General features: G+C 40.9%; 1 protein-coding gene across 3 annotated transcripts; it reads left to right on the top strand.

Annotated features, from left to right (window-relative positions):
• The first annotated feature begins 207 nt into the window (after positions 1 to 207).
• FAM76A (family with sequence similarity 76 member A) lies at positions 208 to 23,370 on the top strand. Of its 3 annotated transcripts, XR_013813843.1 has the most exons (10): positions 208 to 438; positions 1,519 to 1,583; positions 4,918 to 4,972; positions 6,520 to 6,672; positions 10,993 to 11,150; positions 15,523 to 15,609; positions 17,476 to 17,611; positions 18,087 to 18,195; positions 20,459 to 20,560; positions 21,050 to 21,067. XR_013813843.1 is itself a non-coding variant. In XM_079778350.1 (9 exons), the coding sequence occupies exons 1-9, from the start codon at positions 358 to 360 to the stop codon at positions 21,134 to 21,136; spliced, it is 924 nt and encodes a 307-aa protein (XP_079634476.1). In that variant the 5' UTR covers positions 208 to 357; the 3' UTR covers positions 21,137 to 23,369. The 3 variants fall into 3 exon arrangements, 2 of the variants coding, with proteins under 2 accessions (XP_079634476.1, XP_079634477.1); XM_079778350.1 differs by lacking the exon at positions 18,087 to 18,195 and having other exon boundaries at positions 21,050 to 23,369; XM_079778351.1 differs by lacking the exons at positions 15,523 to 15,609; positions 18,087 to 18,195 and having other exon boundaries at positions 21,050 to 23,370.
• The last annotated feature ends 4,273 nt before the right edge of the window (positions 23,371 to 27,643 follow it).

Here is a 27,643-nt window from a genome sequence, read left to right as displayed (position 1 = left end):
CGGTGGATGGTCCCTCCCAGCCGCGTCCCCGCGTGACTGTGCTTTTACATAATCAAGGCCGCGCGCGTCATAAGTGGCGTACTCCAGTCCAGACCCAATCAGAGTCGTCAGGAGCCCCGGGTCCCGCCCCTCCGGGCTTGATGGATGTCGGAATGACCAGTAAACAGGTGCCCCCCGTCGCCTCGCCCGCCCAGGTCCGGCCGCGCCCGCCCGCCCGCCCGCCCGCCTGCCGCAGCCCTCAGCCCGCCGCCGTTGCCGCCGCCGCCGCCTCCGTTGCCTCTGCCGGGCTGTGCCTCAGACTGTCAGATAAAGCGGCGGACTGAGCCAGCGGGGCGGCGATCACGGCCCGGGCCGGACATGGCGGCGCTCTACGCCTGCACCAAGTGCCACCAGCGCTTTCCCTTCGAGGCGCTGTCTCAGGGGCAGCAGCTGTGCAAGGTGCGCGGGCCGGGGCGGCGGCCAGGGACTGGGACGCTGGAGGCGCGGGCCGGAGCTCCCCGTCTGCGGGGACGCCCGGCGGGGGGCCCCCGGCTCAGGGCGTGGCAGGCTCGCCGAGCTGAGGAGCCGCACCCTTCCCGCTGGGGGCTGGCGGGGCTAGTGGGGGAGTCCCAGACCCGGTCCGGGCCCCCTTGGCGGCGTGTCCGGCTGCTTAGCAACCGCGGGGTGTTCTCGGACCCCGGGAGGGCGGGGGAGTGGACAGCGGGTCCCCAGCTTGGCCCCAACCAGCCGCGCTGGAGATCCTCCTGGGGCCGGCTGGCTTCGCCGCCGCCGTGGGATGCCGCCTGGGTGCCGGCCGAGGGGACCCCTGCCCCGCCTGGGACCGAGCTCCAGAGTTGGGTGCTGCCTGAGAAGAGTGCCTCGAACTCGGGCGCCTCCCAGACACTTTTCAGCCGGTCTCCGAGTCAGAGGTGGAGAGGGTTTAGAAAAGGCCCACCACAGTCAAGCGCACGGAGCAAAGGGATGATTTTTCTCAACATCCAGTTGCTGACCTCGGTCCTCATCCTAACCAGCTGTTGGTCAGTTTTTGCCCTTGAAGGTTTAAGTTCTCTTTTTCGTTTTAAGTTGCTTCATCCTGCTTTGCCTATTTAAGGGGAGAGAAGAGCTGTGAGGCGACAGTTAAAAGTCGCCCAGCTGGCTTTAAAAATTACAGGATACAGGAGTCTTACATCCGTAAGCAGTGATGATTTTAATCCAGCACTTCCGTTTCACAAGTGAACCTGCTCAAAAATCACCCAGTGGTAGTGGCAGAGCTAGACTGGAACCCAGGGCTTCTGACTCCAGCCTTGGGCTTATTCATACAGACCTTTGTTTTACAATTTATGACTACTGAGTAGTTGCATATAAAGTCTGACTTATCTCCCATGTCCATGCAGGTCAGTGATGCCAGTATTACAGAGGGAAAAAAATAAGGCCCAGAATGTTTAAGTGACTCCCTGAAGCACAGTGGCTCTGCAGGGGTACTGAAGGCTGTTTCCATGTCTGACCGCCTATTGAAATTACATCCTCATTTCATTTCAGGAATGTCGGATTGCACACCCTGTTGTGAAGTGCACCTACTGTAGGACGGAGTACCAGCAGGAGAGGTACAGTTTTTGTTGACCATGAAAAATGTGAATAGGCTTTTTTCCTCTTAAAACTTGTAATCAGTTTCATTTTACACAGATTCTGCAGTTTTTGTGTTCCTCTCCATGGACATTTTTAGTAAAAGGTGAAAGATTTAGCTCTGACTGGATGGATTAGCTGTTGGGGCCTTGTCCCATACACCAAAAGGCGGGGGGCTTTGATTCCCAGCCACGATGGCAACCAATGGATGTGTCTCTCTCACATCGCTGTTTCTCTATGTCTCTCCTCCTCCCTTTCACTCTCTCTAAAAATCAATAAGGAAAAATATCCTCTGATGAGGATTGATTTAAAAAAATCAATAAAAAAACATATCCTCGGGTGAGGATTTTTTTTTTAAAGGCAAAAGATTTATGTGATCTGAAGAAAAAACAGAGTATGATTCTGCAGTTTGTTTAATACATTTTTATTGATTTCAGAGAGGAAGGGAGAGGGAGAGAGAGAGAAACATCAATGATGAGAGAGGATCATTGATCAGCTGCCTTCTGCATGCGCCCCACTGGGGATCAAGCCCGCAACCCGTGCATGTGTCCTTTGTGGGAATCGAATCTGGGACCCTTCAGTCCACTGGCCCACACTCTATCCACTGAGCCAACCGGCTAGAGCTGCAGTTTTTTTGTTTTGTTTTGTTTTGTTTGTTTTTTTACCCAGCCAAGGCTTGCAGTTTTTTATTATAACACATTGATGGTATGAAATACACATGTTCCCTAGTTATGTCTAATTTTGATGGTTTAAAATTTTTTTTTTAAGAAAACAATTTTGTTGACTTTTAGAGAGGAAGGTAAAGGGAGAGAGAAACACAATGTGAGAGTAAAACATCGATTAGCTACCTTCTGCACTCTCTACCTGGGCATGGGCCCTGACTGGGAATCCAACCGGCAACCTTTCAGTAAACCAGAGGACATCCAACCAACTGAGCCACCTAGTTATGCCTAATTTTGATGGCTTAAATTTTTTAAGTTAACTTTTCTTCAGATCCTTGATCATTTTATATTGTGGTTATAATCTTTATGACACTCAGAAACCACAGGAGTTAAACATGAGCCTTCTGTTCCAGTATGTCTATATACAGAGTTTGAAGAAGTTATGAGCCAAAAGAAGATGCTTTTGGAAATGTGGCAATCCTGGAAAAGGATTTGTTAGCTCTATTCACATTTGAAACTTGTTTTAAAAAGTGTGAAAAACACTTAGGTACTTAGGTATGAATAAACACATCTTTGGGGGGGGGGAGCGGGTGTTTTTCTATAGCAGTAAAGTGATTTGTGGTGCATTAGTATAGTAAGTCCAACCTTTGTGGAACTGCAGCTGTAAGCGACAGTGCCTTAAGCATGGTTGGTCCTATTTGCTAGCTCACACATGGAAACGTACGGAATATACTCTAGAAGCTTTAATTTTTAGCTTTTTTAAAAATATATATATTTTATTGATTTTTTACAGAAAGGAAGGGAGATGGATAGAGAGTTAGAAACATCAATGAGAGAGAAACATCGATCAGCTGCCTCCTGCACACCTCCTACTGGGGATGTGCCCGCAACCAAGGTACATGCCCTTGACCGGAATCGAACCTGGGACCTTTCAGTCCACAGACCGACGCTCTATCCACTGAGCCAAACCGGTTAGGGCTAATTTTTAGCTTTTATATTTAGGTTTGGGATTTATCTTTAATTTTTGTGTGTGGGGTAAAATAAGAAGTTTGACCCTTAATTCATACCATACATAAACATTAATTCAAGATGGATCATGAAAATAGTTTTACTTTGCATGTTTTCTAAGATGTTAGGAACACTTGTATATATTGATAATATATCCCACCTCTCCAATAATAAATATAAGTATATACCAAAATATCAGCATCACAGAATCACTGATGCTAACCCTCTTTTTAGAGGTCTCTCAATGTACTTCACTTCTTGTACTGCCTTCTTAAAATCGCAGAAAGTTGCCCTGGAAAATATTTTCTTTGAATGTCTCGTTTTAATTTAAATGATTTCTATTTTGAGGTTTTTCTTTTGTCTGTTTTAACTTTATGGTCACTTTCATAGGAATTGTATGGTAAAATAATCATAACATAGTGAATAGGCTGGATTCACTATGTTATAATTTTGTGTGATTTTATTTTTATCTCCAGAATATTGTTTAAACTGTTCTTGCACATCAGTCACTTGTTTGTACATTTCTTTTTGAAGAGTTAGACTTTATTTGAAGATGATTTTTGCCCCCCCAAGGTGGTTTATCAGTTCAGGCATATAGGTAATATTATGTGTGAACTCTGGCAAAGGACATTTTTATTTTTGTCAGTCTTTGGCTCTTGGACAAATTGGAAATATTGACAAAATATCTGGTCATAGTATCTATATCGCCACATCTGGGATTTTCATATTTTTTTACTTATAGAGGGGAGTATAGATAAAGAAAGGTAAACATGGATACAATTTCTGAGTTTCTATTTCAAACAGATATATTTTATCTTAACCTCCAATTTATCAACTGTTCATCTGAACTAAGGAGAATTAATTTCTTTTCTGCTAGTCCAATTCAGTCTAATATAACATTCCTTTTAAAAAGTATATTTTATTATTATTTTTTTTATAAACTTGAGAGAGAGAAACATCAGTGTGATTGGCTGCTTCCCACACGCACCACAACAGGGGATCGAACCTGAAACCTGGATATGTGCTCTGACTGGTAATCAAGCCCGCCACCTTTTTGGTGTATGGGATGACACTCCAACCAACTGAGCCACACCAGCCAGGGCTCTTTGGTTGATTCTTTTTTTTTTTTTTAGAATGTTTTTATTGATTTCAGAGAGAGGAAGGGAGAGGGCTAGAAAGATAAAAACATCAATGATGAGAAAGAATCATTGATTGGCTGCATCCTGCATGCCCCCTACTGGGGATTGAACCCAAAATCCGGGCATGTACCCTGGCTGGGAATCGAACCATAACCTCCAGGTTCCTGGGTCTATACTCAACTACTGAGCCACACCAGCCTGGCCTTTGGTTGATTTTACTTAGAGATGTCATAATCATAAATAACTCACTATTTTAAACCAAAGAATCATTTTATCTGAGTTAATAAAATTAATAACTACAAAATGATTAAAAGAGCTCTTGGCCAGATACTCAACCTTCAGATAACCAGATGTCCAGACTATATTTCACCTTGGCACAAAGCAATGAGCAAATTGCTTGGGCTTAAGGATGAATCAGTGTTCAGATGTCCTAATAAAACAACTTTTTTCTTGTACTTCACTTGATCCATCAATAAAACAACTTGTGTCTCTTTCTTCTTTTACAGTAAAACCAGTACAATATGCAAGAAATGTGCTCAGAATGTGCAGTTGTATGGAACGGTAAGTAGTTTTCTGTGTACCTAACAGTAAGTGCTCAGGTCTCTTAGAACCTTACATTCTGTGGACTATTAATATAATTACTATATTTTTATTAAAGAACTAGTTATGTGTAAATACTTTCTCATAAAAATTTATCTAGTGTTTGAATTTTCAAACTCAGCTAATGCTTAGTTTTGAGGAGTTCTGTATTTATAGTCACTGTTTCAGGATTGTGATTCTAATTTTCCTGAGAGGCTACAGTAACCAGTATGGAAAGAGAAGGAGAAAGATGGATTCTATGACTTGACCTCTTTGTTTGGTAGCAGTCAACTATTCTTTTTTTACCCCCATTGATTTTCAGAGAGAGTGGAAGAGAGGTGGGGAGGGTGGGGGGAGAGAGAGAAAGAGAAAAACATCAATGTGAGAGAGACACATAGTTTGGTTGTCTCCTGCACGTGCCTGGACTAAGGCCAGGAATCAAATCTGTAACCCAGGTACCTGTCCTTGACTGGAATCAAACCCAAGACCTTCTGTGCACAGGCCAACGCTCTAACCACTGAACCAAGCCAGCCATTGATGAGTGATTTTTTTTTTTTTTTTCCTCTCAGGGTGAGGAGTTCAGTATACTATGGTCTTGCAGGCGTTTCTTCCAACATGTTTATACAATGACTAGAGGCCTGATGCACGAAATTCATACAAGGGCCTTGGCCCCAGCCCGCCACCACCGCAGCTTGGGGCCTCTGTCACCTCTGCCTCGGCCCTCACCTATTGCGGCTTTGTCCAGAAGGAAGGACATCCAGTCTAATTAACATGTTACGCTTTTATTATCTATCTATACTAATAAAAGGGTAATATGCTAATTAGACCGGGAGACCTTCTGGACATCCTTCCGGACAAAGCCATGGTGGCGGGGCTGAGGCAGAGGTGGTTAGGGGCAATCAGGCCAGGAGGGGAGGGCAGTTGGGGGTGATCAGGCTGGCGGGGGGGGGGGGGCAGTTGGGAGCAAACAGGCTGGCAAGGGGAGGTAGTTGAGGGCAATCAGACCAGCAGGGGGGGGCAGTTGGGGGCGAGCAGGCCGGCAGGCAGAGTGGTTAGAGGTGAACAGGCAGGCAGACAAGTGAGCGGTTAGGAGCCAGCAGGGATCGGGCCTAAACTGGCAGTCAGACATCCCCCGAGGGGTCCCAGATTGGAGAGGGTGCATGCGGGACTGAGGGACAACCCCCTCCCCCGTGCATGAATTTCATGCACCAGACCACTAGTTATAGATAATGGAAAAGAGGCCTTTTCCAGAAAATTGGAAGTACTTGCTGGTTTCTTCAAAGAGCTGGTTCTGTCCCAGCATATACACTAATGGGTTTTGTTATTTGTTCATTTATTTACTTTAAAATTAATAGTCCTTCACATAAAAACACTTTACATAGTGCTAGGAATTGGACTTCACTTGATCCATCAATATAAAAGGAAACTTAGGAAGTTTTACCATGACTATGTAATACGAATAATTGCTTTAAAAAAGGCATTGGTGTTTTATATTATACTTACTTGACCCTTTTTTCCCCCTCTTTTAGCCCAAACCATGTCAGTATTGCAATATAATTGCAGCATTTATTGGTAACAAATGCCAGCGCTGCACAAATTCAGAGAAGAAGTATGGACCGCCATATTCTTGTGAACAGTGCAAGCAGCAGTGTGCATTTGACAGGAAAGATGACAGAAAGAAGGTAAATCTCTGTGTTTTTCTTGATTTTTTTCCCTTTCAGAGACATGAAGGTGAGCCAATTGTGTTAAAAAGACCTATAACAGAAATAATGTATTATAGAATTGTGCACCTGAAACATATATAACTTTATTAACCAATGTCACCCCCAATAAATTCATTAAAAAAAAGAGAGATAACAGAGAAAGGTTTCTCACTTCCACTCCTAGTTCTGTTATTGACCTCAAAGAAGATACTCAGCCTTTGTTTACTCCATTATCAAATGTGGACCCTTACATCTAACATCTCATGAGTTAATATTTCATGAGAACCTGAATTATAGTGATCAATATCCCACGTAAGTGAACTGGTGATTGGCAGAATTCTATAGAACTCTGTAAAGGAGAGATTGTGACTCAAGATTGAGTCGTACTATCAGTTTTATTGTCTGGCTATTTATTTATTTTTACTCCTCATCCGAAGATATGTTTGCTTTTATTATTATTGGTTTGAGAGAGAGAAATATCGATGTAAGAGAAATATTGATCGGTTGCCTCTCTTACGTGCCCAACTGGGGATCGTACCTGTAACTTGGGTATGTGCCCTGACCAGGAATCTAACCTGCCACCTTTTGGTGTATGTGATGACACTCCAACCAACTGAGCCACACTGGCCAGGCTAATGTCTGGCTCTTTAAATGTTTCTATCTGTTGAAGTTAAGGATCACAAGAATATGACATAAAGGGAAGCTATATGTGAAATGATGGTACTTTGGTGGAATTAAAATGGCATAGCGTGTTTGTTTTTTTTCTGTTTAAAGCCCCCCAGTGAGTTCCAATTGCACTTAAAATAAAACCCAAACTCCTTCCATGGTTTACAAGGCCCATATCTGACTCTCAGTCTCATCTGCCATCACACTCCCCACTTCTTACCTTGTTCCAGCCATACTGGCCACCTTTTAGTCCTTCAGACATGGCAGTCTCGTTTTCACCTTTGCCTGATACACCCTTCTCTTAACTGGTATCTTATGTCACATCTCAGTTCAGCTGCCACTTCCTTACAAAGGCTTTTACTAATTCCCTCAGTCACTCTTTATCATATTACCCTGTTTTATTGTCTTCATAGCATGTAACATTATGATAAATTATATCATATGCTTAAATGTTTGTCCACACCCACTAGAATGTGAGGTCTTTTTTAAAAAAATATATTTTTATTGATTTCAATGAGGAGGCTGGGCATAGAATGTGAGGTCTTTTTTTAAATTATTATTATATATTTTTATTGATTTCAGAGAGGAAGGGAGAGAGAGAGAAACATCAATGAGGAGAGAGAATCACTGATTGGCTGCCTCCTGCTCGCCCCCTATTCAGGGGGGTGCGGATCGAGCCCGCAACCCGGGCATGTGCCCTTGGCCGGAATTGAACCTGGAACCCTTTAGTCCGCAGGCTGACGCTCTATCCACCGAGCCGAGATCTTTACCTATCTTGTTCTCTGCTATATTTTCTGCATTCTGGCACATAGTATGTGCGCGCGCTCTCTCTCTCTTTCTCTGTGTGTGTGTATATGTATATATATAGATGGGATAGATAGATTTTCGATTGATAAGATTTTACATTATTGAAAACTATCTCCTCACCCTTTTAGTTGTCTTATCTAGCAAGGCCAAAATATTAATATGTATCTTCTAGGTTACTGTTATTTATTGAGAAAAATTATGGTTCTCATTTTCTACTACTTAAAAAGTGACTGAACTGATTGTTTAATGAAATATAATTGACATACAAAATTATATTAGTCATAGGTGTAAAACAATGATTTGAAATTTGTGTATATTGCGAAATGATCACAATAAGTCTAGTTAATATTCATCACTATGGATAGTTACAGAATTTTTTTTCTTGTGATGAGAACTTTTAAGATCTACCTTCTTAGCAACTTTCAAATATACAATACAGTATTATTAACTATAGTCACCATGCTGTACATTACATTCCCAGGACTCATTTTATAACTGAAAGTTTGTGCCTTTTGACTACCCATTACACCTCCTCCCAACCCTACCTCTGGCAACCACCAATCTGCTTTCTTCAATAAATACTGTTTGAATAAAAAAATTCAGTACAGCCGAAACCGGTTTGGCTCAGTGGATAGAGCTTCAGCCTGCGTTCTGAAGGGTCCCGGTTTCGATTCCGGTCAAGGGCACGTACCTTGGTTGCAGGCACATCCCCAGTGGGGGGAGTGCAGGAGGCAGCTGATCGATGTTTCTAACTCTCTATCTCTCTCCCTCTCTGTAAAAAAATCAATAAAATATATTTTAAAAAAAAATTCAGTACAGCCCGAGCTGGTTTGGCTCAGTGGATAGAGCATCAACCTGTGGATTAAAGGGTCCCAGGTTTGATTCTGGTCAAGGGCACGTGCCTAGGTTTCGGGCTCACTCCCTAGTGGGGAGGGTGCAGGAGGCAGCCAATCAATGATTCTCATCATTGATGTTTCTATCTCTTCCTTCCTCTCTGAAATCAATAAAGAAATGTATAAAATACATATATATATATATACTAGAGGCCCGATTATATATATATATATATATATATATATATATATATATATACACACTAGCGTTCCCGTTGCAGGAAAAATCCTGCAATAGGGTTTCCTGCTGCACTCTACCCCACCCTGCCTGCTCTCCTCCCTTGTCCCCCGCCCCGCGATCTCCGCCAGCCCCCCTGCTTTTCTAACTTCTCTGCCAGCCTGCTCTCCTTCCTTCTTCCCTGGCCCCGCCTCTGCTCCTCCCTTCTCCCCCGCCCCGCCTTCTCCACCAGCCCCCCTGCTTTTCTAACTTCTCCGCCAGCCTGCTCTCCTCCCTTCTCCCCGGCCCCGCCCCTTCTCCCCTGGCCCCGCCTCCGCTCCTCCCTTCTCCCCCGGCCCCGCCCCTTCTCCCCCGGCCCCACCTGCTCAACTTCCTTCTCCCCCGGCCCCGCCTCCGCTCCTCCCTTCTCCTCCCCCCAGCTTGCTTGCTTCTCTGCAGCTTTGCTCCCTTCTGCAGCTCTTGGCTTCTTTCCACACTGTCGCGATATGCAAATTAGCCGCCATCTTTGTTTGGATAATTTGCATATTCGTCCTGATTGGTTGGTGGGTGTGGCTTGGGCATAGCGAAGGTGCGGTCAATTTGCATATTTGTCTATTATTATATTAGATAGATAGATATTTTTTTTTTTTAATTCAGTACAAAAACTATTTTTCAGTGCCCAAAGGTGCTTTTCTAAGATGCTTAGGCTCTCAAGAGCTGACTTTCTGCTAACCAAATTTACTATGGGAGAATATAACTTTCCAGTGACCAGAATACTCCTGCCTACCAACCAGGGCACCTCTTCCCTGAATCAAGGTACTGCAGAAGCTGAGTTAATAATCATATAATAATAGTTGGAGCACAAGCTTTGCAGTCCCTCAGACCTGGGCTAGCTGAATGGTCTGGGCAAGTTAGTCTTGATATGCATCAATTCAATCATCATTCCAGTGGGAATAATAATAGCTAGTTGACAGGGACATAGGGAGATTTTATTGAGATAGGTATATAAAACTTACTTTTGAGCTTTGCACATAATATAACTCAATTGGTACTTATATTATGATTAATTATATTAATTAGAATTCCCACAACTGATTTTTCAGTTAATGCTGCACAGAGGCACCCCAGCTTCAGAGGATTTTGGAAGCCCTTCTGCTTTCCTAGCCCTGTGCCCTTCTCCCTGGTGCAGAGCAGTTTCTGCTCAAAGGGACTAACTGTTTCTAATTCAGAGTGCTACTACCAGGGACTGGGGCCCTCGAATCTACTCGTTTATTTGTCTTTTTCTGGAGATATTCTGTCTGAGGAAAGATATATAGCATACCATTTTGTGAGCCATTTATAAGGTATTAAAACTGAAATATAAATTTTATGTTTTATCTCCTGTCTTCTTTCTGCTGAATTTTCCTAACTAGCACCATGGAGATACTTGTATCTTTTTAAATTCTTGGAACTTTCCTCTGGTCTCTGTTTGTTAAGTTGAAGAAAACCCAACAAAAAGATACATAAAATTAGCAACTCATATTTATTAAGCAATTTTTTTATGCACTTGGCACCATGCTTTATGCACATTATGTCACTAATCCAACAACCCTCTGAAGTAGGTCCTATTAATCCCCCATTTTACAAATGAAGAAATTGAGCCCCAGAGAGCTCAAGTGACTTGCCTAAGTTCACACAGCTCATAAATGGCAGAGCTGGACTTAGCTCAGAGGTTCTAGCTCCCTATATCCATGTACTTTGTTTCATCTTCTTTATCTTTGTCTCCTCGTCTTTCAGGTAGACGGGAAATTGCTGTGCTGGCTGTGCACACTTTCATACAAGCGGGTCCTTCAGAAGACCAAAGAGCAGAGGAAGCACCTAAGCAGCTCTTCCCGTGCCAGCCACCAGGAGAAGGAGCAGTACAGTCGGTTGAGTGGTGGCAGCCATTATAACAGGTAACCCCCTTACGCATAAGATAGGCCTAGAGGTGCTGATAGGTCAGATGTAGTGCTCACACAATTAGCCATAGAAGATACCATTATGTATACATTTTTCTTTTCTTTTTTCTCTCTCTAGTAGTCTATGGAGGAATCTACTTTGTCATATTTTATAATTCATATGTTTTCCAAGAGCCACAGAGACTTTATGAGTTGTCAGAATTTTCTGACTTGGTTTGTATTGTGTCTGAAGATTCTGTGAACTTACTCCACTTTCACATGTAATGTTCTCCTCACCCTTAGAGTGGATTATTTCCCTGGAAAATTGGTCATGCCACTTTCTGAAGGATGCAGCTATCTGGCCAGGAGGTTGATAGATGTTCTAGGTTTTTCCTGGTAGTGTTGTGAAGAGTTGTGGCTCTGGATTGAATCCTGGCTTTTCCAGGTTCTCTACATGAGAACTTGGACAAGTTTTTCATCTGTAAAATGAGAGAAATAATAGCATTACCTCATGGAGTTGTTATGAAGATAAATTATATAGTTCATGCATAGTGATTAGTTTTATAACTGGCATATAGGAAGCATTTGATACATTTTAGTTACTCCTGTTTATTATTACTAGTATGATTTTATTTATTCATATATCAAACATTAAGTTGGGCCAGGGACTCTGCTAGGAATGCAGAGATGAATAAAGGAATCATGCTGCTCACCAAAAGTGTGCAGTCTGGTAGGGAAGGCAGACCTGTAATCAAATCATGGCAGTATAGTTCTGTGGAAGCATGGAAACATTAATTCCACAATGGAAACGTCATGATATAGGCATGAGAGGCAGTGGTAAATAACTGCCTTATGAAGTCAGACAAGGAAGGCGGGGAGAAGAGCTGGTTTTGGAGCTTTATCTTAGGATGTTAGAATCATCAGATAAGGAATGGGCAGAGGCATTCTAGGCTGAGGGAATAGCATTTGCACAAAGACATAGAGGATGTGAAACTACGTGGAACTCTGGTGAATTGAAAATCCTTTTATGTTATTGGAGCTTGTGGTTAGGAGCTGGGAAATGGGAGGAAAAGGGATTCTGCAGATCTCGTAAGGAACATGAACTTAATCATGGGGTTAATAAAAAAATTAACCCTGATTATTATGGAGAATACATTAAAGGAAAAAAAGACGGGGGGCTAGTTAAGTTTTGTTGTTGTTGTTTATTTGTTTTTGTAAAGTCCAGGTGAGAGATGTTAATTCAAGAACCTCACTGAGGCCCTGCTCAGTTGGTTGAGCATCCCATGCACCAAGTTTGCTGGTTCTCTTGCAGCCCCAATAGATGTTTCTCTTGTTTCTCTCTCCCCCTCTCCCTCCTTCCTTCCTCTCTCTCTAAAATCAATAAAAACATGTATTTTTTTAAAAACAGAACACAAACTTCACTGAGGCAGTGGCTCCAAAGAGGCAGATTCAGGAAGATACTTTAGAGCAGGGGTGGGAAATGTCCAATCCCATCATTTGGTCTGGCCCTGCCAAGGCAAGAGCAGGCTGATTTTTAAGTTGATCATTTTGTATGGCCCGCAAATGATGTTATACATATCCAAATGGCCCTTGGCAGAAGAAAGGTTCCCCACCCCTGCTTTAGAGGGAGAATTAGATAATTTGATGAACATATAGATAGGCAGGAACTGGGTGAGTAAAGGATAATTCTCAGGTTTCTTAGATTCTTAACTTACCGAGTATAGGAAGGGGAGAAGAGACGTTCAGTTTTGAAAAGGTGAGTTTGTTGAAGCATCAAAAAGAATTATTTAGTGGGAATTTAGCCTATAACTCAGAAAAGAAGTTTGGATATGGGCCATTAGTTACACTTGTCAGTGAGAACAGAGGTTATTTAAAATGCAGATTCCTGTGGTCCCACCTCAGGGTTTAATTTAGTAGGATCTAGGATAGAATCCAGGAATCTGCATTGTTTTATAAATATCCCAGATGATTCTTATGTAGGTGATCTGAGGAACACTGTTTCCAACATTATGATAGATAGTTATTGATATAACTCGTGTTGGAGGCTGAGAATAGAACTCTAGAAGCATTCAAGAAGGATGGACTGAATATATTTGATATCTAAAATATATAAACATACAACTCAATAGCCAAGAAGAAAAAAAGAATACAATTTAAAAATGGATAAAGGGCCAGGATAGACATTTTTTCAAAGAAGACATATAAATGGTCAATAGATACATGAAAAGGTGCTAAATATCACTAATTGTCAGGGGAGTGCAAATCAAAACCACAATGAGATATCACCTCACACCTGTTAAGATGGTTATAAAAAATACAAGAGATAACAAATGTTGGTCTGATTGTAGAGAAATGGGAACCCTTATACACTGTTAATGGGAATGTAAATTGGTACAGCCACGGTGGCAAAAAATATGGTAGTTCCTCAAAAAATTGAAAATAGAACTACCATATGATCCAGCAGTCACTTCTGTGTACATATCCAAAGGAAATAAAATCAGTATCTCAGAGATAGATCTGCAGCTCCAATTCATTGCAGCATTTTACACAATAGCAAAGATGTCCAAACAACTTCAATGTTTTTCAACAGATGAGTGGATAAAGAAAATATGGTATATTTATGGAACATTATCTATATATATATAAAAGCCAAGTAACCGACCAGAATGATGGAATGACTGGAATGACCAGTCACTATGACATGCACTGCGGGGGTGAGCCCTGATCGGCCCCTCTCAACCTCCCATGGCTCCTCCCCCCCTGGCTGGCCAACCTCCCACAGCCCCTCCCCCACCAGCCCTGCCCCAATCGGCCCCCCCACCCCAATTGGGGGTGGGGCCTGCCAGCCCCACTTCCCATGGCCCCTCCCCCCGGCAGGCCCAGCCCCACCCGTGCATGAATTCGTGCACCGAGCCTCTAGTTCAGCCATAAAAAGGAAGGAAATCCTGCCATTTGTGACAGCACGGATGAACATGAAGGCATCGTGCTAAGTGAAAAAAGAGAAAGAGACTGTATGGTATAACTTTATGTGGAATCTTTTATTAAAACCGATTTCATAGAAACAGAATAGAATGGTGTTTGCTTGGTGCTGGAGGAGTGGGAAATGAGGAGATATAGGTCATAGGGTACAAACTTTCAGTTATAAGAAGAATAAGTTCTGAGGATCTAATATATAGCAGTGACTATAATTAATAAGGTATTATACACTTGAAAGCTGCTGAAAGTAGATCTTAAGCATTTTCATCATTAAAAAAATAAAAGTTAACAATGTGAGATTATGGGTATATTAACTATCTTGATCTTGGTAATCATTCCATAATGTATATGTATATCAAAACATCACATTGTACATTTTACATATATACAATTATATTTGTCAGTTATTCCTTAATAAAGTTGGGGGAATAAAAGGATGGCATGGTCAGTGGTGTCAGATAATTGGAAAGAGGTCAAGTGAGAAAGGGTCTGAAGTATCCTTTAAGTTTAGCAATTGGACAACTGTTAAAGCAAAAGGGTTGCAAACCAGTTTTAGAGGATGAACTTATTACTTACAGCTAAAACTGATTTTTAGCATTATTGTGGGACTCAGACACCAGTAGATTCACAGAGATATAGTGAAGAAAAACGAGTTCAAATATGTCAACCTGGTGTCTAGTTCCAGCTTTACTATTAACTAGCTATACACTGAGTGGCCAGATTATTATGATCTCTGAACGCATAATAATCTGGCCACTCAGTGTATATCCTATATAATAAAAGGCTAATAAGCAAATTGTCCCTTCTACCAGGAGTTCGACCAGCAGGCAGGCCAGCCAACCACCCATGTCCCCTCCCCCTGGCCAGGCTGGCCGGACCCCACCCATGCACAAATTCATGCACCGGGCCTCATGTGCACACACACACACACACACATATATATATATGTACTGAGTGGCCAGATTATTATGTGTTCAGAGATCATAATAATCTGGAATAATCTGGCCACTCAGTGTATATTCTTAGGTAGCTCATTAACATTGATGAGCCTCAGTTTCTGCAAAGTAGAAGTAATATCTTGCATATACCTCACAGCATATGAAACATTGAATGTAAAACTGTAAGATAGATTTATACTTCTTACTGAAGTTTTATTGACTGTTCTCCGTAATTAATAAGGCAGGTATTGATTTTATATTTAATTGAGGCTAAGAATTTGGGGGGCCTATGGAAACCAACCACCCATACATCCAGGACCTATGAAATCAACACCTTGGTGAATTTTGATAATCAAGAATAAATAGCTCTTGCAAAGAAGGGCTATATTATTATTGGTCCCATTTGTCACTTTCATTGTGATATTTTATTATTTTTTGATTTCTAATGTGTATCTCTCTGTTTTTGCCATTAAAAGCCAGAAAACACTTTCTACGTCTTCAATTCAAAATGAAATCCCAAAGAAAAAGTCCAAGTTTGAGTCAATCACAACCAATGGAGACAGGTGAGCCAATTGGAGTGTGTGTGCATGCTTCCATTTGAAATGCATACACAGTTCCTGAAACAGGAATATATTTTAGGGTGTGCTTGGAGCTAATGTATGGTTAGCTCTTAGGGTTGCTACACCAGCCACTTGATATCTTATAAATAAGCAGTACTGATATTTATTTATAAATCTAACCTTGTTATTAAATAATAGGCAGGAACATATAACTGGATTTAATAGCAATCATATTCTGCAACCCACCAATAACTCACCACACTAATTCTAAGAAGTCAACAGCTAGATGCCTTTCTTTATGATCTGTGCCTGTAGCCTCCTCCAGGCAGGATAGGAGGCAGTCTTGAGAGGCAGGGCAGAGACAAGTTAGAGTTAAGGTAGTGTTATTCAGTCTAAGGGATGATCCAGGCCTCCTTAGCCTACAGAAAGACAGTGCAATGCAGATGCTAGATCAGGAGAGAAGGAGATGCATTTAAATATTTTTGTTTCATTTTAAGCCTGTCTAAATGTATATTTTTATGCCTTTCATCCCTCCTTCTCAACGATGCTTTCTTTTACAGGCTGCACTGTCCTAATACCTAGAGTGTCCCATCTATATTGGTGCAGTGGATTGCTTCCCAACAGAGTATTAGAAAACCATTTGTTTCTCCATGGGCCCAGCATCCTAAAGTGTTACCAACTGATACACTGTCCCCTGAATCCTTGAAATTATTTCCATTCTGAAGAGTCTTCCCAGTCTCAGTTCTCCCTTCCAGCCAGTGGTGGATTTGGGAACAGACCAGCATATAGGATTACCAGGGCTGCTTATTTAATGGGGTACAAAGTGTCTGTGAAGTTTACTCTTTCTTATTACCTCTGCAAGGTGTCTTTTTAACAACTAGCCTCATTGATTTTAAACTTCTCAGGTAGTGTTAGTGGGAGGAATCTGTTGAAAACCCAGGTTGAGATTGACGCGGGATTTTGCCATTTCTTTGTTCCTTCCCTAACTAAATGTCCAGAATTCATGCCCTGGCCAGGTGGCATGGTTGCTTGGAACATCATCCCAATATCCTGAGATTACGGGTTCAATCCCTGGTTGGAGCACATGCAGGAATCAACCAATAAATGCATGAATAAGTGGAACAGCAACAACAAAAGTCACAGAATTCTTGATATTGGAAGTGTCAGTCAGCAGACCAGTTGTAGTGTAGGGAAAATTGGCTTCCTTCCTATTAAATTCATCTTTTATCATTTTTTGAAAGGACTGACTGTTCATTCCTGGGATGGAATGCAGCAGCTTCTTAGCAGCTGTACCACATCACAGTGCTTTGGGGCAGAAAACAGAGAATCAAAAGAGGAGCTCTATGGGAAGCATTAAAGAAAAATGCATGTGCTTATACTTCTTGATCATTGGTCCAGATTCTAGGGAAATTATCTAATCACACAAAAAATGATGACATTACCCATAAGTAATTGGGGATCTTCAGTGAACCTGAAACAGAATAAGTTGACTCTTGTGAAATGGCATTTATTTTAGTCCTGAATGTGAGAGGAAATGCTGCAGGAATGCTGCAGGTTTAGCTTGGCTATCTGATGATCACCTTGCCTGCACAGTTGAGCAAATGCTGTTGAGTCTGACGTCTGTGGAACATTGTGCTTAATGCTGGAAATTCAAATAGTGGCTCCTCCCTTGAGCTTGCAGTCAGGGGTCTACAATGTGTCCTCAGGTAGAAAAAAAATTTGCCGAGCATTTATCTCAGTCTGTTGGGACCTTGCTTCCAGGCGTATTTTCAGTTTGACTCAAACTCATAAAAATTAAGAGGGGGGGAAAAGAAAAAAGTTTATCCATCCAAGTTATGATTTTTTTTTTCTATCCATTTTTCTACTCAGCTTTTCCCCAGACCTGGCTCTGGACTCACCAGGCACTGACCACTTTGTCATCATTGCCCAACTGAAGGAAGAAGTGGCCACTCTAAAGAAGATGCTGCATCAAAAAGATCAAATGATTTTAGAGAAAGAGAAGAAGGTATGATTTAATTAGTGCCTCTCAGGCCAGAATGATGACAGGGTAAGCTATGTGGAATAGGGCATGATGCTAACTCTATTTAACTGTTCTTAGTTGGGTACTTAACATTGATGCTTTGAGAGAGATCCAGTGGCAAGGTTGGGATATCCTGGGGAGAGGTTTGTTGTCTGCTAAGATAACTCATGGCATGGTATCACTGTAATGGATCCACCTCATTCAAGTGGGTTTAGAAAGTTGATTTTCTCAGCATTTGGAGGGAGCTTCCATTTGTCAGGGAGAACTTGTATTAACCAGGCTTACAGAGAAAATGGATAAAACCACAGTGCTCCCTCTTAATTTACAATACGGCATGTAACTGAATATTATTTTTCTCAGTATGAGCTTCCTTGGAAGGTTGTAATCAGAAAGTGCTAAATGAGCATGGAATTGGGATAGGAGGAGGTAGTTATGTAATTGGAATTTTTAATGCTCTCAGGCTAAGAGAACCTGATGCCTCCATCTCTGTTATTGGGATGGCATGTCCGTGGGACAGTAATACTCAAAATATGTGGGCGAGGTCTCCCTTCTCCCTGGACAGTGTTCAGGTAGGCCTTCCTTTATGACTCTTGTGTCACTTTGCTTCCATTGCTGACAACTCTCTTCCTGAGTGACCCACTTTTTAAACACACTGTGCTCGCTTTGGCAGCACATATACTAAAATTGGAACGATATAGAGAAGATTCGCATGGCCCTGTGCAAGGATGACACGCAAATTCATGAAGCGTTGCATATTTGAAAAAAACAAAACGTTAATATCTCCAGTAAAGTCTTATTCTGTTCTATGAGTCATCCTTCCTCTTTAAGAGGACTTATTCCATCCTTGTTCTGATTCATGTCTAGTATTTCTTATTGCACATTCTTCGAGAGTATCTAATTTTTGCCTTAATATATTAATGAAAATAATAATAGCTAACTTCTGTTGGATGCTTACTATGGGCCTGACTCTATTCTAAGTACCTTATATATATTAACTAATGTATCTTCAAAACAACCTTTTAAGGTAGGAATTATTATTATCATCTTATTTTTTAATGAAGACTTTTAAAATTTTCATTTATTGATTTGAGAGACAGAAAGGGAAGTATTGATTTGTTGTTCCACTAATTTATGCATTTAATGGTTGATTCTTGTATATACCCTGACAGGGGATCGAACCTGCAGCCTTGGCTAATTGGGCCGACACTCTAACCAACTGAGCTACCCCGCCAGGGCTATTAATTATCATTATCATTTTATAGATGAAGAGTGCCTCCAATATGTTTTCTCTTAGGGTTCCAATTCCTTCAACTAGCTGTTTTTTCCCTGAGCCTGTATGTTGTCTTGTGCCTGGTTTGGAATGCTGTTACTCATTCCAGGGGCTAACAAAGACATTTATAACATTAAAACCTTCACATGCAGTCTTTCAATCTAATTTCTACCTCATTTTACAGATGAGAAAATGGATCCAAAGCAAGTAAATGATGTGTCCAATTCACATAACTAAGTAAATGGCCGAGCAAAGGAATGAACTCAAGTCATTCCCACTGTACCGTTCTTTCTACTGTGCTGTGCTTTCTTCTTCCAGTAAGATGGAGATTCGTGGGAAGAGACCAATATTCTCCCACTTTACTGCATGACTGTCAGATGAAAGTAGACTCAAGTATATTTTATTCATGGACTAGATCAGAATGGCACATAAAAGGATTTTTGCAAAATAGAGACAAAACAAACACTTGTTCCTACTGCTTTGCAAAGTTAGGGTTTAAAAGGAGCAAAAAACAAATAGTAGATTGTTCCCTAAAACTTTCAGGATCAAGGTCACACTCCTTGGCTTGGAATGCAGGCTCTTTCATGTCCCGCCTTCCTGTCTCTAGCCTCATCTGTCATTCCCCATGCACATCAATCATTAGAACAAGCTCTCAGTTATCGCACACTCTCTGCCTATGCCCTTCCTGTACCCTTTGCTTTGGTGCCTTCCTCCTTTCCTCACGTTCCAGTTGCTGCTTGTACCTCAAAACTCATCTTACACCTGATTTCTCTGATTTAAGTAGCTTTTCTCTGTGCTCCTTGAATGACATAGTCAACAGAAGAAGGCCTGGAGTTTGAATTTTAGCTCTGTTACTTGCTAGCCTATATGATCTTGGCTATGTTACCTAGCCCTTTCTAAGCCTTGGTTTTCCCATCTATAAAATGGGAAGAAGAATATTACTCCCCACAGGGTTATCATAGTATTGAATGAAGTAATTAATCAGTTTTATTGGAACAGGGTAAAAATTCAGTACTTGGAAGCAGCTATTATTCTCATGGATGTTCTCAAATCATCAGTCAGCCTGGCCAGTGTGGTTCGGTGGTTGAGCGTGGACCCAAGAACCAAGAGTTCACCGGTTCCATTCCCAGTCAGGGCACATGCCCGGGTTGCGGACTTGATCCCCAGTAGTGGGTGATGCAGGAGGCAGCCAGTCGATGTCTTTCTCATCAAAGTTTCTATCTATCCCTCTCCCTCCTTCTCTCTCTTAAATCAATGAAAACGTATTTTAAGAAAAAGCGTCAGTCAAAGTGTACTATAATCACTAATTTTTTTGGAGGTATACATGAAATTTTTCAAACTTGCTAGTGGTTAAGTATCAGAAATGCTACTACAGGATTTTGTGTCATTTTCAGGAAATCTTTAGAAAAAATAGAATATGGAATTCTCTGGCTTTGATTTAGGTATGGATCTTCAGGAAAGCCCTGGACTTTATTAATTTGGGGTACTATTTAGTTCTCTGGTAACGAAACATTTTTTTATTGCACAGAAATTTATTCTGGTTACTTTGCCTTTTCCCTCAGATCACAGAGTTGAAGGCTGATTTTCAGTACCAAGAATCTCAGATGAGAGCCAAAATGAACCAAATGGAGAAAACCCACAAAGAAGTCACAGAACAATTGCAGGTGATGACTGCTCATTTTATGTGGTAACTCGTGTGTTTAATTGATTACATTTTAAGTGACCATCTCTTAGATTTATTTTTTCTCCAGATATTGACAAGTCTAATCCACCTTGTACATGTCTTCTATTGTTTCATTCTTAGATGTGTTCTGATCTTTTCCCCTCAAAAACAGAGGAATTAATATTTTCTTTGAATTTGGGATAAAGCAGATGTAATTCCAGATTTCTGAATTATAAATTCTGTTTATCCAGCATATTAGGGCACTCCATGGCTTGTTTGTGTTGCATAAAACATTCTTTTGTAACAGTGGATCCCAGGAGATTGAAGTATATTGATTAACCTCCAGCAAATACCTTCTTTCCCCCAAACCTAGCTCTAGAGCTTGCTATTGTTTTCTCTAAAATATGTTCATCTCTTTCTGACCATCTGCATCTGCATAGAAAATGTATCCGATCCCGTTAAAACATCCTTCTTGCACTTTTTTTTTAAGGCCAAAAACAGAGAGCTTCTGAAGCAAGCAGCTGCCTTGTCCAAGAGCAAGAAGTTGGAGAAGTCAGGAGCTATAACCTCTCCGTGAGAGACCACAGGAGGTTCCCCAGCAACAGCAATGGGTTCCTGGGTTAGGGTTGGCAACTTGGGAACTCCAGGTTTTCTTAAGAAATCTCTATTTTATTACAGTTAGCCTTTGTGTGATTGCAGTGGGCTGAATGGAAACACCTGGTTTTCACTGTGTTATGACTGCATGCTTGAATGTTTGGAGTTTCAGGCTCTTTTTCTCTCACTCTCACACTCCCAATCCTCTCTCCTCCCTTTCCCCCACCTTCTCACAGTACTACTAGCTCTGTCTCTCTCTGTACTACTTTCTTCTTCTTCTTCTTCTTCTTTTTTTTTTTTTTTTTGTGGTGGTTACTGCTCAGTGTTATGTGCAGAATGATTTTTTTTTTTTTTGTCCATCGTTACATCCTGCCATACCCATGAGCAAATAGTCTGGCATTAATTTCCTATCACTGCCACCCTCTGAACTTTGAAAACTGCCACCTTGAGACTTGGTATAATGGACGAAGCTTTCTCTCTCCAATAAACCTTTTGCTTCAGGGTATACTCTTGGGTTTATTTCCAGGTATATTATGTATGAACTTTGTACTATGTATAGCCAGAATTTTATTTATTAAAAAAAAAAAAAAAGAAATTTTCTTGGTAAAGGAATAATGGTAGCCTAGCTTGTTCTTCTTGTAAAAGTGATGCCTCTTTTTTTTAAAAAAGTCCTACTCTAGCTTTTAGTAAAAGAATCAAATCTTTTCTTTCTTGTTACCTTGGAGTCTTAAAAACTGATTGTTAAGGTGAAACAATTCAGTGCATAAGTATGGAGTTAAGTGCCTTTTGGAGGATTTCTTGGAAGAGCATTTAAGAAGATACTTAGGGAGGTAGCAAAGATTTGAATGGTCTGTCTTTATAAGTAAGGGCAGACAGAAAGGTTGTCCAGGTTATACTGGACACTTCCCTCCCCACCCCTTTCCTGATTGTTTTCATGTGACTGATTTTAAATTCTCACACAGCCACTTCTTTTAACAAAAAACCAAAAACCCTTACTTGCTTGTATCCGTTGTCATACTTGGCCATTGTCAGAGAACATTTTTTTTACATGAGCAGATTCAAAATGGGTAATATTTAAACTACAGAGCTTTTTGGGGGTCAGTACAAGCTGCTCAAGTATGAACTCTGAGTCTGGTTGGAAGAAATGATATCACTGTAACTTCTCCCCTCCTCCCCCTTCTCCAGCCTGTATACTCCCTGCTTTTAACAGAAATGCATGGAAAACAGGTGCTGTTCTCAGAAGCAGCTTGGTCTTAGCCAGAATTGTTCATGTCCTATTCTCTCTTCTTGACCCAATAAGCAGGCACATGGTTTTACTTTTCTAGGAGAGGGGATAAGTTTGCATTGCTAGCCTTACTCTCAGGTTCTCTATATGATGTTTGTGAAAGAAATTAGAGGCATGTAGTGTGTCATGATACAGTAAAACCAACTATCTTGGAATCATTAACGCAGGGGGGTACTTGAGTTAGAGGTAATCATGAGGGGAGATGACATTTGTACCTCAGGCTACCGATATTGTAGCAGGAAGTTTAACTTACTAGGCATTTCCTAGAAGCAAACACTTATCAGTGTGATAGCATTCTCACAAGTGGATCCATGCGTGTAATGGGACAGATGTGGAAATGGGAGGCTTCCTTCTGATAAGAGAAACAATAGACCATGCTGTTTCTGTATCACTCTAGTAAGGGATGTAATTTTTCCTTCCAAGCAAGGGAAAAGGCAGTGCTAAATAGTTTTATAACTTTTTGAATGAGAAACTTTTAGGTAAAGACAAACTGTCAGATAATATTTTTCAAATGCATATATGTTGACTGTGGGGAAAAGATTGTAAAAAAAAGTTACAGTCATGGTTTTTGTTTAATTTTAAAGACTTGAGAAATTCTGTTACATGAAGTGACAATATAAAAGCATATTTTATACTAAATCTTTTTTTAAGATCTTGCCACTTAATATAAAGCAAATTCACGCATTTTCTAACTTTCTACAAGTTCTAAAAAGGGAAGGAAGAAACCTCAGTCTTGCAGTTTTGGTTTTTAAAAATCATGACACTGTTTTACCATGAAATTGAGTAGCTAACTTTTGGTAACACCTTTTGTTTATTTGTATGTTTGTGATAATGGACATTTTAAAACAGGAATGTTTTGGTTTGTACAGACTTTGACAAATGTGTGTTAATAAAAATTCATATTGAGTCAAGTATATAATCATTGGTGTTTTTTGTGTTTTTTTTCTCATTTATTTCTTGCTGGTTCACCAGTAAATCCTATTATCCCCTTCAACTTAGAAAACAGTCAGTTTTGACCGGTGGGTGTGGTTCAGCGGTTGAGGTCCTAGGAACCAAATGGTTGCCATTTGATTCCCTTTCAATCACCAGTCAGAGCACATGCCCTGGTTGTGTGCTTGATCCCCAGTAGGCAGCCCATCTCTGTGATGTTCCTCTCTCATTGATGTTTCTATCTCTTCCTCTCCCTCCCTTCTCTCTAAAAACCAATATAAAACCATATATAGCCCTAGTTTGGCTCGAGCGTCCGCCTGCAGACCAAAGGGTCCTGGGTTAGATTCCACTCAAGGGCACATACCTTGGATGCAGGCTCCTCCCTAGCCTGGGCCCTGGTCAGGGCTTGTGCAGGAGGCAACCAATGGATGTGCTGCTTTCGCATAGATGTTTCTCTGTCTTTCTCTAAAAACTCAATGGGAAAATGTCCTCAGGTGAGGATTAACAAATATACACACACACACAAACACCCAAATGTAAAAAAAAGAAAACAGTTTGTCTTGCTTGTCAACCTAAAAAATTTAAAGTCTGCCCTGTCCAGTGTGGCTCAGTTGGTTGAGCATCATCCCACACACTGAGGGGTTGCTGGTTCAATTCTTGGTCAGGGCACATGTTTGGGTTGCAGGGTCGTCCCTGGTGGTGGGTGTGCAGGGGGCAGCCTCTCATCGATGTTTCTCTCTTACTCTACCTTTCCCTCTATTTATTAAAATAAATAAAAATATTTTAAAACAAATTTAAAAGCCTAGCTATGCTAATCGAGAGTTTCATGTCCATCAGGGAACAGCTCATTCTCTTTTGTGATTTTATTTATCCAGTTTAAGTGCTTGCTTTGTTACAAGCACTGTGCTAGGCAGTGAGTACACAGCAGTGAAGAACATCCACAAAGTTACTGACCTCATGTGGCTTCCATTTAAGTGGGATATTGAACAACACCATTGTTCCTTGATTTTATATTTTATCATCATTATTCAAAATATAATATGGGAGGAATCTTAAGGTATGAGTGAAAGGTTTTAGAGATACCATCTTAAGGAGAAGAACGTGTTAGTTTGAAACCTTGGTGTTAGTTTAATAATAGGTACCTTTCAGGTATTATCACTGTTACATCCTGTTACATTCTATTTTATAGACTCCATGACAACTTATTTTCTCTAAATAAAAGTTTAAGATAGTTTTATTTTGTAGGTGCTATGGTCTGAATGTTTGTGTTCTCCCCAAAATTCATATGTCGAAATCCTAACCCCCAAGCATGATAGCATTAGGAGTGGGGCCTGTGGGGGAGCTTAGGCTCTGCCTTCATGAGTGGAATTAGTGCCTTTATGAAGGAGGCTCCAGAGAGAGATTCCTTTGAGCCTCTATTACGTGAGGCCACAGCCAGAAGGAGCTGGCTGTGAACTAGAAAGAGGGCCCTTATTATAAGGCAACCACACTAGCATCTTGATCCTTGACTTCCCAGCCTCCAGAACTAGAAGAAATTCCTGTTGCTTATAAGCTACCCAGTCTGTGATTTTTGTTATAGCAGCCCAAACAGACTAAGACTGTAGGCTATGTTTATGACCACCTTTATTGTGTAAATTATCTTTTTTTAAAATATATTTTATTGATTTTTTTACAGAGAGGAAGGGATAGGGATAGAGAGTTAGAAACATGGATGAGAGAGAAAGATCCATCAGCTGCCTCCTGCACACCTCCCACTGGGGATGTGCCCGCAACCCAGGTACATGCTCTTGACCGGAATTGAACCTGGGACCTTTCAGTCCACAGGCCGACGCTCTATCCACTGAGCCAAACCGGTTAGGGCTATAGTGTAAATTATCTTAATTTATACATTTATTCAGCTTTATACATTTATTTAGCAATAAGAAAGACCATGTTTCTCTCTCATGGATGTTTCTAACTCTCTCTCCCTCTCCCTTCCTCTCTGTAAAAAATTAATAAAATATTTAAAAAATAATAAGAAGAAAGACCAAACCCCTGACCAGTGTGGTTCAGTTGGTTGGAGTATTGTCTCATGTACCAAAGGGTCGTGGGTTCCATTCCCGGTCAGGGCACATACCAAGTTGTCTCTCTTTTTCTTCTTCTTCTACCTTTTTTTCTCTCTAAAATAAATACACACATACACATATCCTGGAGTGAGGATTAAATTTATATATATATATATATATATATATATATATATATATATATATATATATACACACACACACATATATATATATATATACATATATATATATATATATATGTATATGTATATATATATATGTATATTAGAGGCCCAGTGCACAAATTCGTGCATGGGTGGGGTCCCTCTGGGTGGCCTGCAGGGATCGGGCGAAACTGCAGTCCAACGCTGCCTGCAGCTCCTACCTGCCGCTCCCGCTCATCCCGGCCCCACTGTGCCTGCCGCAGGCTCATGCCCAATCAGCCCCCCCAATGGGGGTGGTCTGCGGGATCAAGCTGAAACCGGCTCTCCTACATCCCCCGAGGGGTCCCGGGTTGCAAAAGGATGCAGGCCAAGCTGAGGGACCCCATCGGTGCACAATTGGGCTGGAGAGGGACCGTGGGAGGGCTCCAGGGCATGTCTGGCCCATCTCGCTCAGCCCCTAATCGGCTGGACCCCAGCAGCAAGCTAACCTACCGGTCAGAGCAACTGCCCCCTGGTGGTCAGTGCACGTCATAGTGGATGGTTGAGCAACCTTAGCATATCATTAGCATATTACACTTTGATTGGTTGTTCAGTTGTTCAGTCTATTTGCATATTACCTTTTTATTATATAGGATATCCAAACCACTGATATATGCAACATCATAGATAAATCTCAAAAGTATGTAAACTGAAACAAGCCAAACTCTGAAGAGTACATGAAATATGATTGCATCACTATGAAGTCCAAGAACAGGCAAAACTAATGTGTAAGATAAAAAAAAAAAAAAGTGATTTCTGGGGATAAGTGGAATTGATTAGAAAGGAGAATAGCTCAAAGAAACTTTCTGGGGTGATGATGAATATTTTCTATATCTTGGTTTGGGTGGTGGTAACATGGGTACATACAAGTGTCAAAAATTCTCTGAACACTTAATATCTGTGCATTCTTTTGTATGTCAATTATAACAGCAGTTAATACAGAAAAGTACTGCTTAATCCTAAAAAAATGCTATTTTGAACCTTCCTATACTTGGATTTTGAAACACATATGCGTGCATATCTGTTGACTTTATAGTTAGGAGTAGAATTGCAGAGCCATAGAATATGTATGAATCAGCTCTACAACATAATAGCTGTATGACATTGGGCAAGTACCTAGAACCTCTTGAGAGAACCAGTTTCCTTATCTGTAACCAAGGAGCTAATCTCATCTTGATGGGTGCCAACCAAAAAAACTGTTTTTATCAATTTACAAAAGGACATAATGCTACTTATTCTTTAAAATCACAGAGTTCAAGAAAACTTGCAAATTGAAATATCAGGCAGAATGGAACATTCTTGCCTATAGGATCTGAGTTATTTTAACACAGAGAAGCAACCTCAATTTCCAACCCAGGTGCAAAGCTTCAGATAAGGGGTTTCCAGATACAACATTCCACATTTATCTTCACCTTGTAGTTTCCAAGGAAACAGATCTCGAGTCCTCTTATCAGCTCAGGCCTGATGAGAATATCTTTACAAATAGCCTGGTGTGCTTTGAGGCTGTATCGAAACAATTCTTTTAAATTTTACCTACACTCCATTTCCCCCCCACATCCTAGAATAACTATCTCTTCCTGTGCTTGGGGTGATGCTCCAAGATTCCTCTGGTGTGCAGTCTCCCTTACAGCATTAAGTTAATAAACCTAACTTTGTCAGACCACACGAGGTCTTTATCTCATGGGCTTTATCTTGGGGATTACTGATAAATGTTTGTAAAATTTGTTCACATCGCCTGAGTAAGCATTTAAGAAACTGTGACTATTTTTTATTATTCATATATAAATTTGACATCTAGTATTTGCAAGGTAAAAATGTATTGCTATGAAAGAATACATAAGGCTCTGGCCAGGGAGCTCAGTTGGTTGGAGCACCACACTGAGAAAAAGAGGTTGCAGATGGTTAGGGCACACACAAGAAGCAACTTTCTCTTCCATCCTAAAAATCCAATCAAATAAAAAGTGGCTATCCATCTGTGTCCTGTGCTACCCTTTCTTTTCTTTTTTCAAAATTTGATTTTAAAGAGA

Source organism: Cnephaeus nilssonii, assembly GCF_951640355.1.
Source record: "Cnephaeus nilssonii genome assembly, chromosome: 7".
Lineage (NCBI taxonomy): Eukaryota > Metazoa > Chordata > Mammalia > Chiroptera > Vespertilionidae > Cnephaeus > Cnephaeus nilssonii.
Note: the sequence above shows the minus strand (reverse complement) of the source record. Positions and strands in the feature narration are given on the sequence as shown.

Excerpts from the sequence above, each read along its gene's own strand:
- FAM76A (XM_079778350.1), top strand. The coding sequence starts at position 358 with ATGGCGGCGCTCTACGCCTGCACCAAGTGCCACCAGCGCTTTCCCTTC. Across the intron at positions 4,973-6,519 it reads ATGTGCAGTTGTATGGAACG|CCCAAACCATGTCAGTATTG; the intron begins GTAAGTAGTTTT and ends CCCCTCTTTTAG. Across the intron at positions 6,673-10,992 it reads GGAAAGATGACAGAAAGAAG|GTAGACGGGAAATTGCTGTG; the intron begins GTAAATCTCTGT and ends CTCGTCTTTCAG.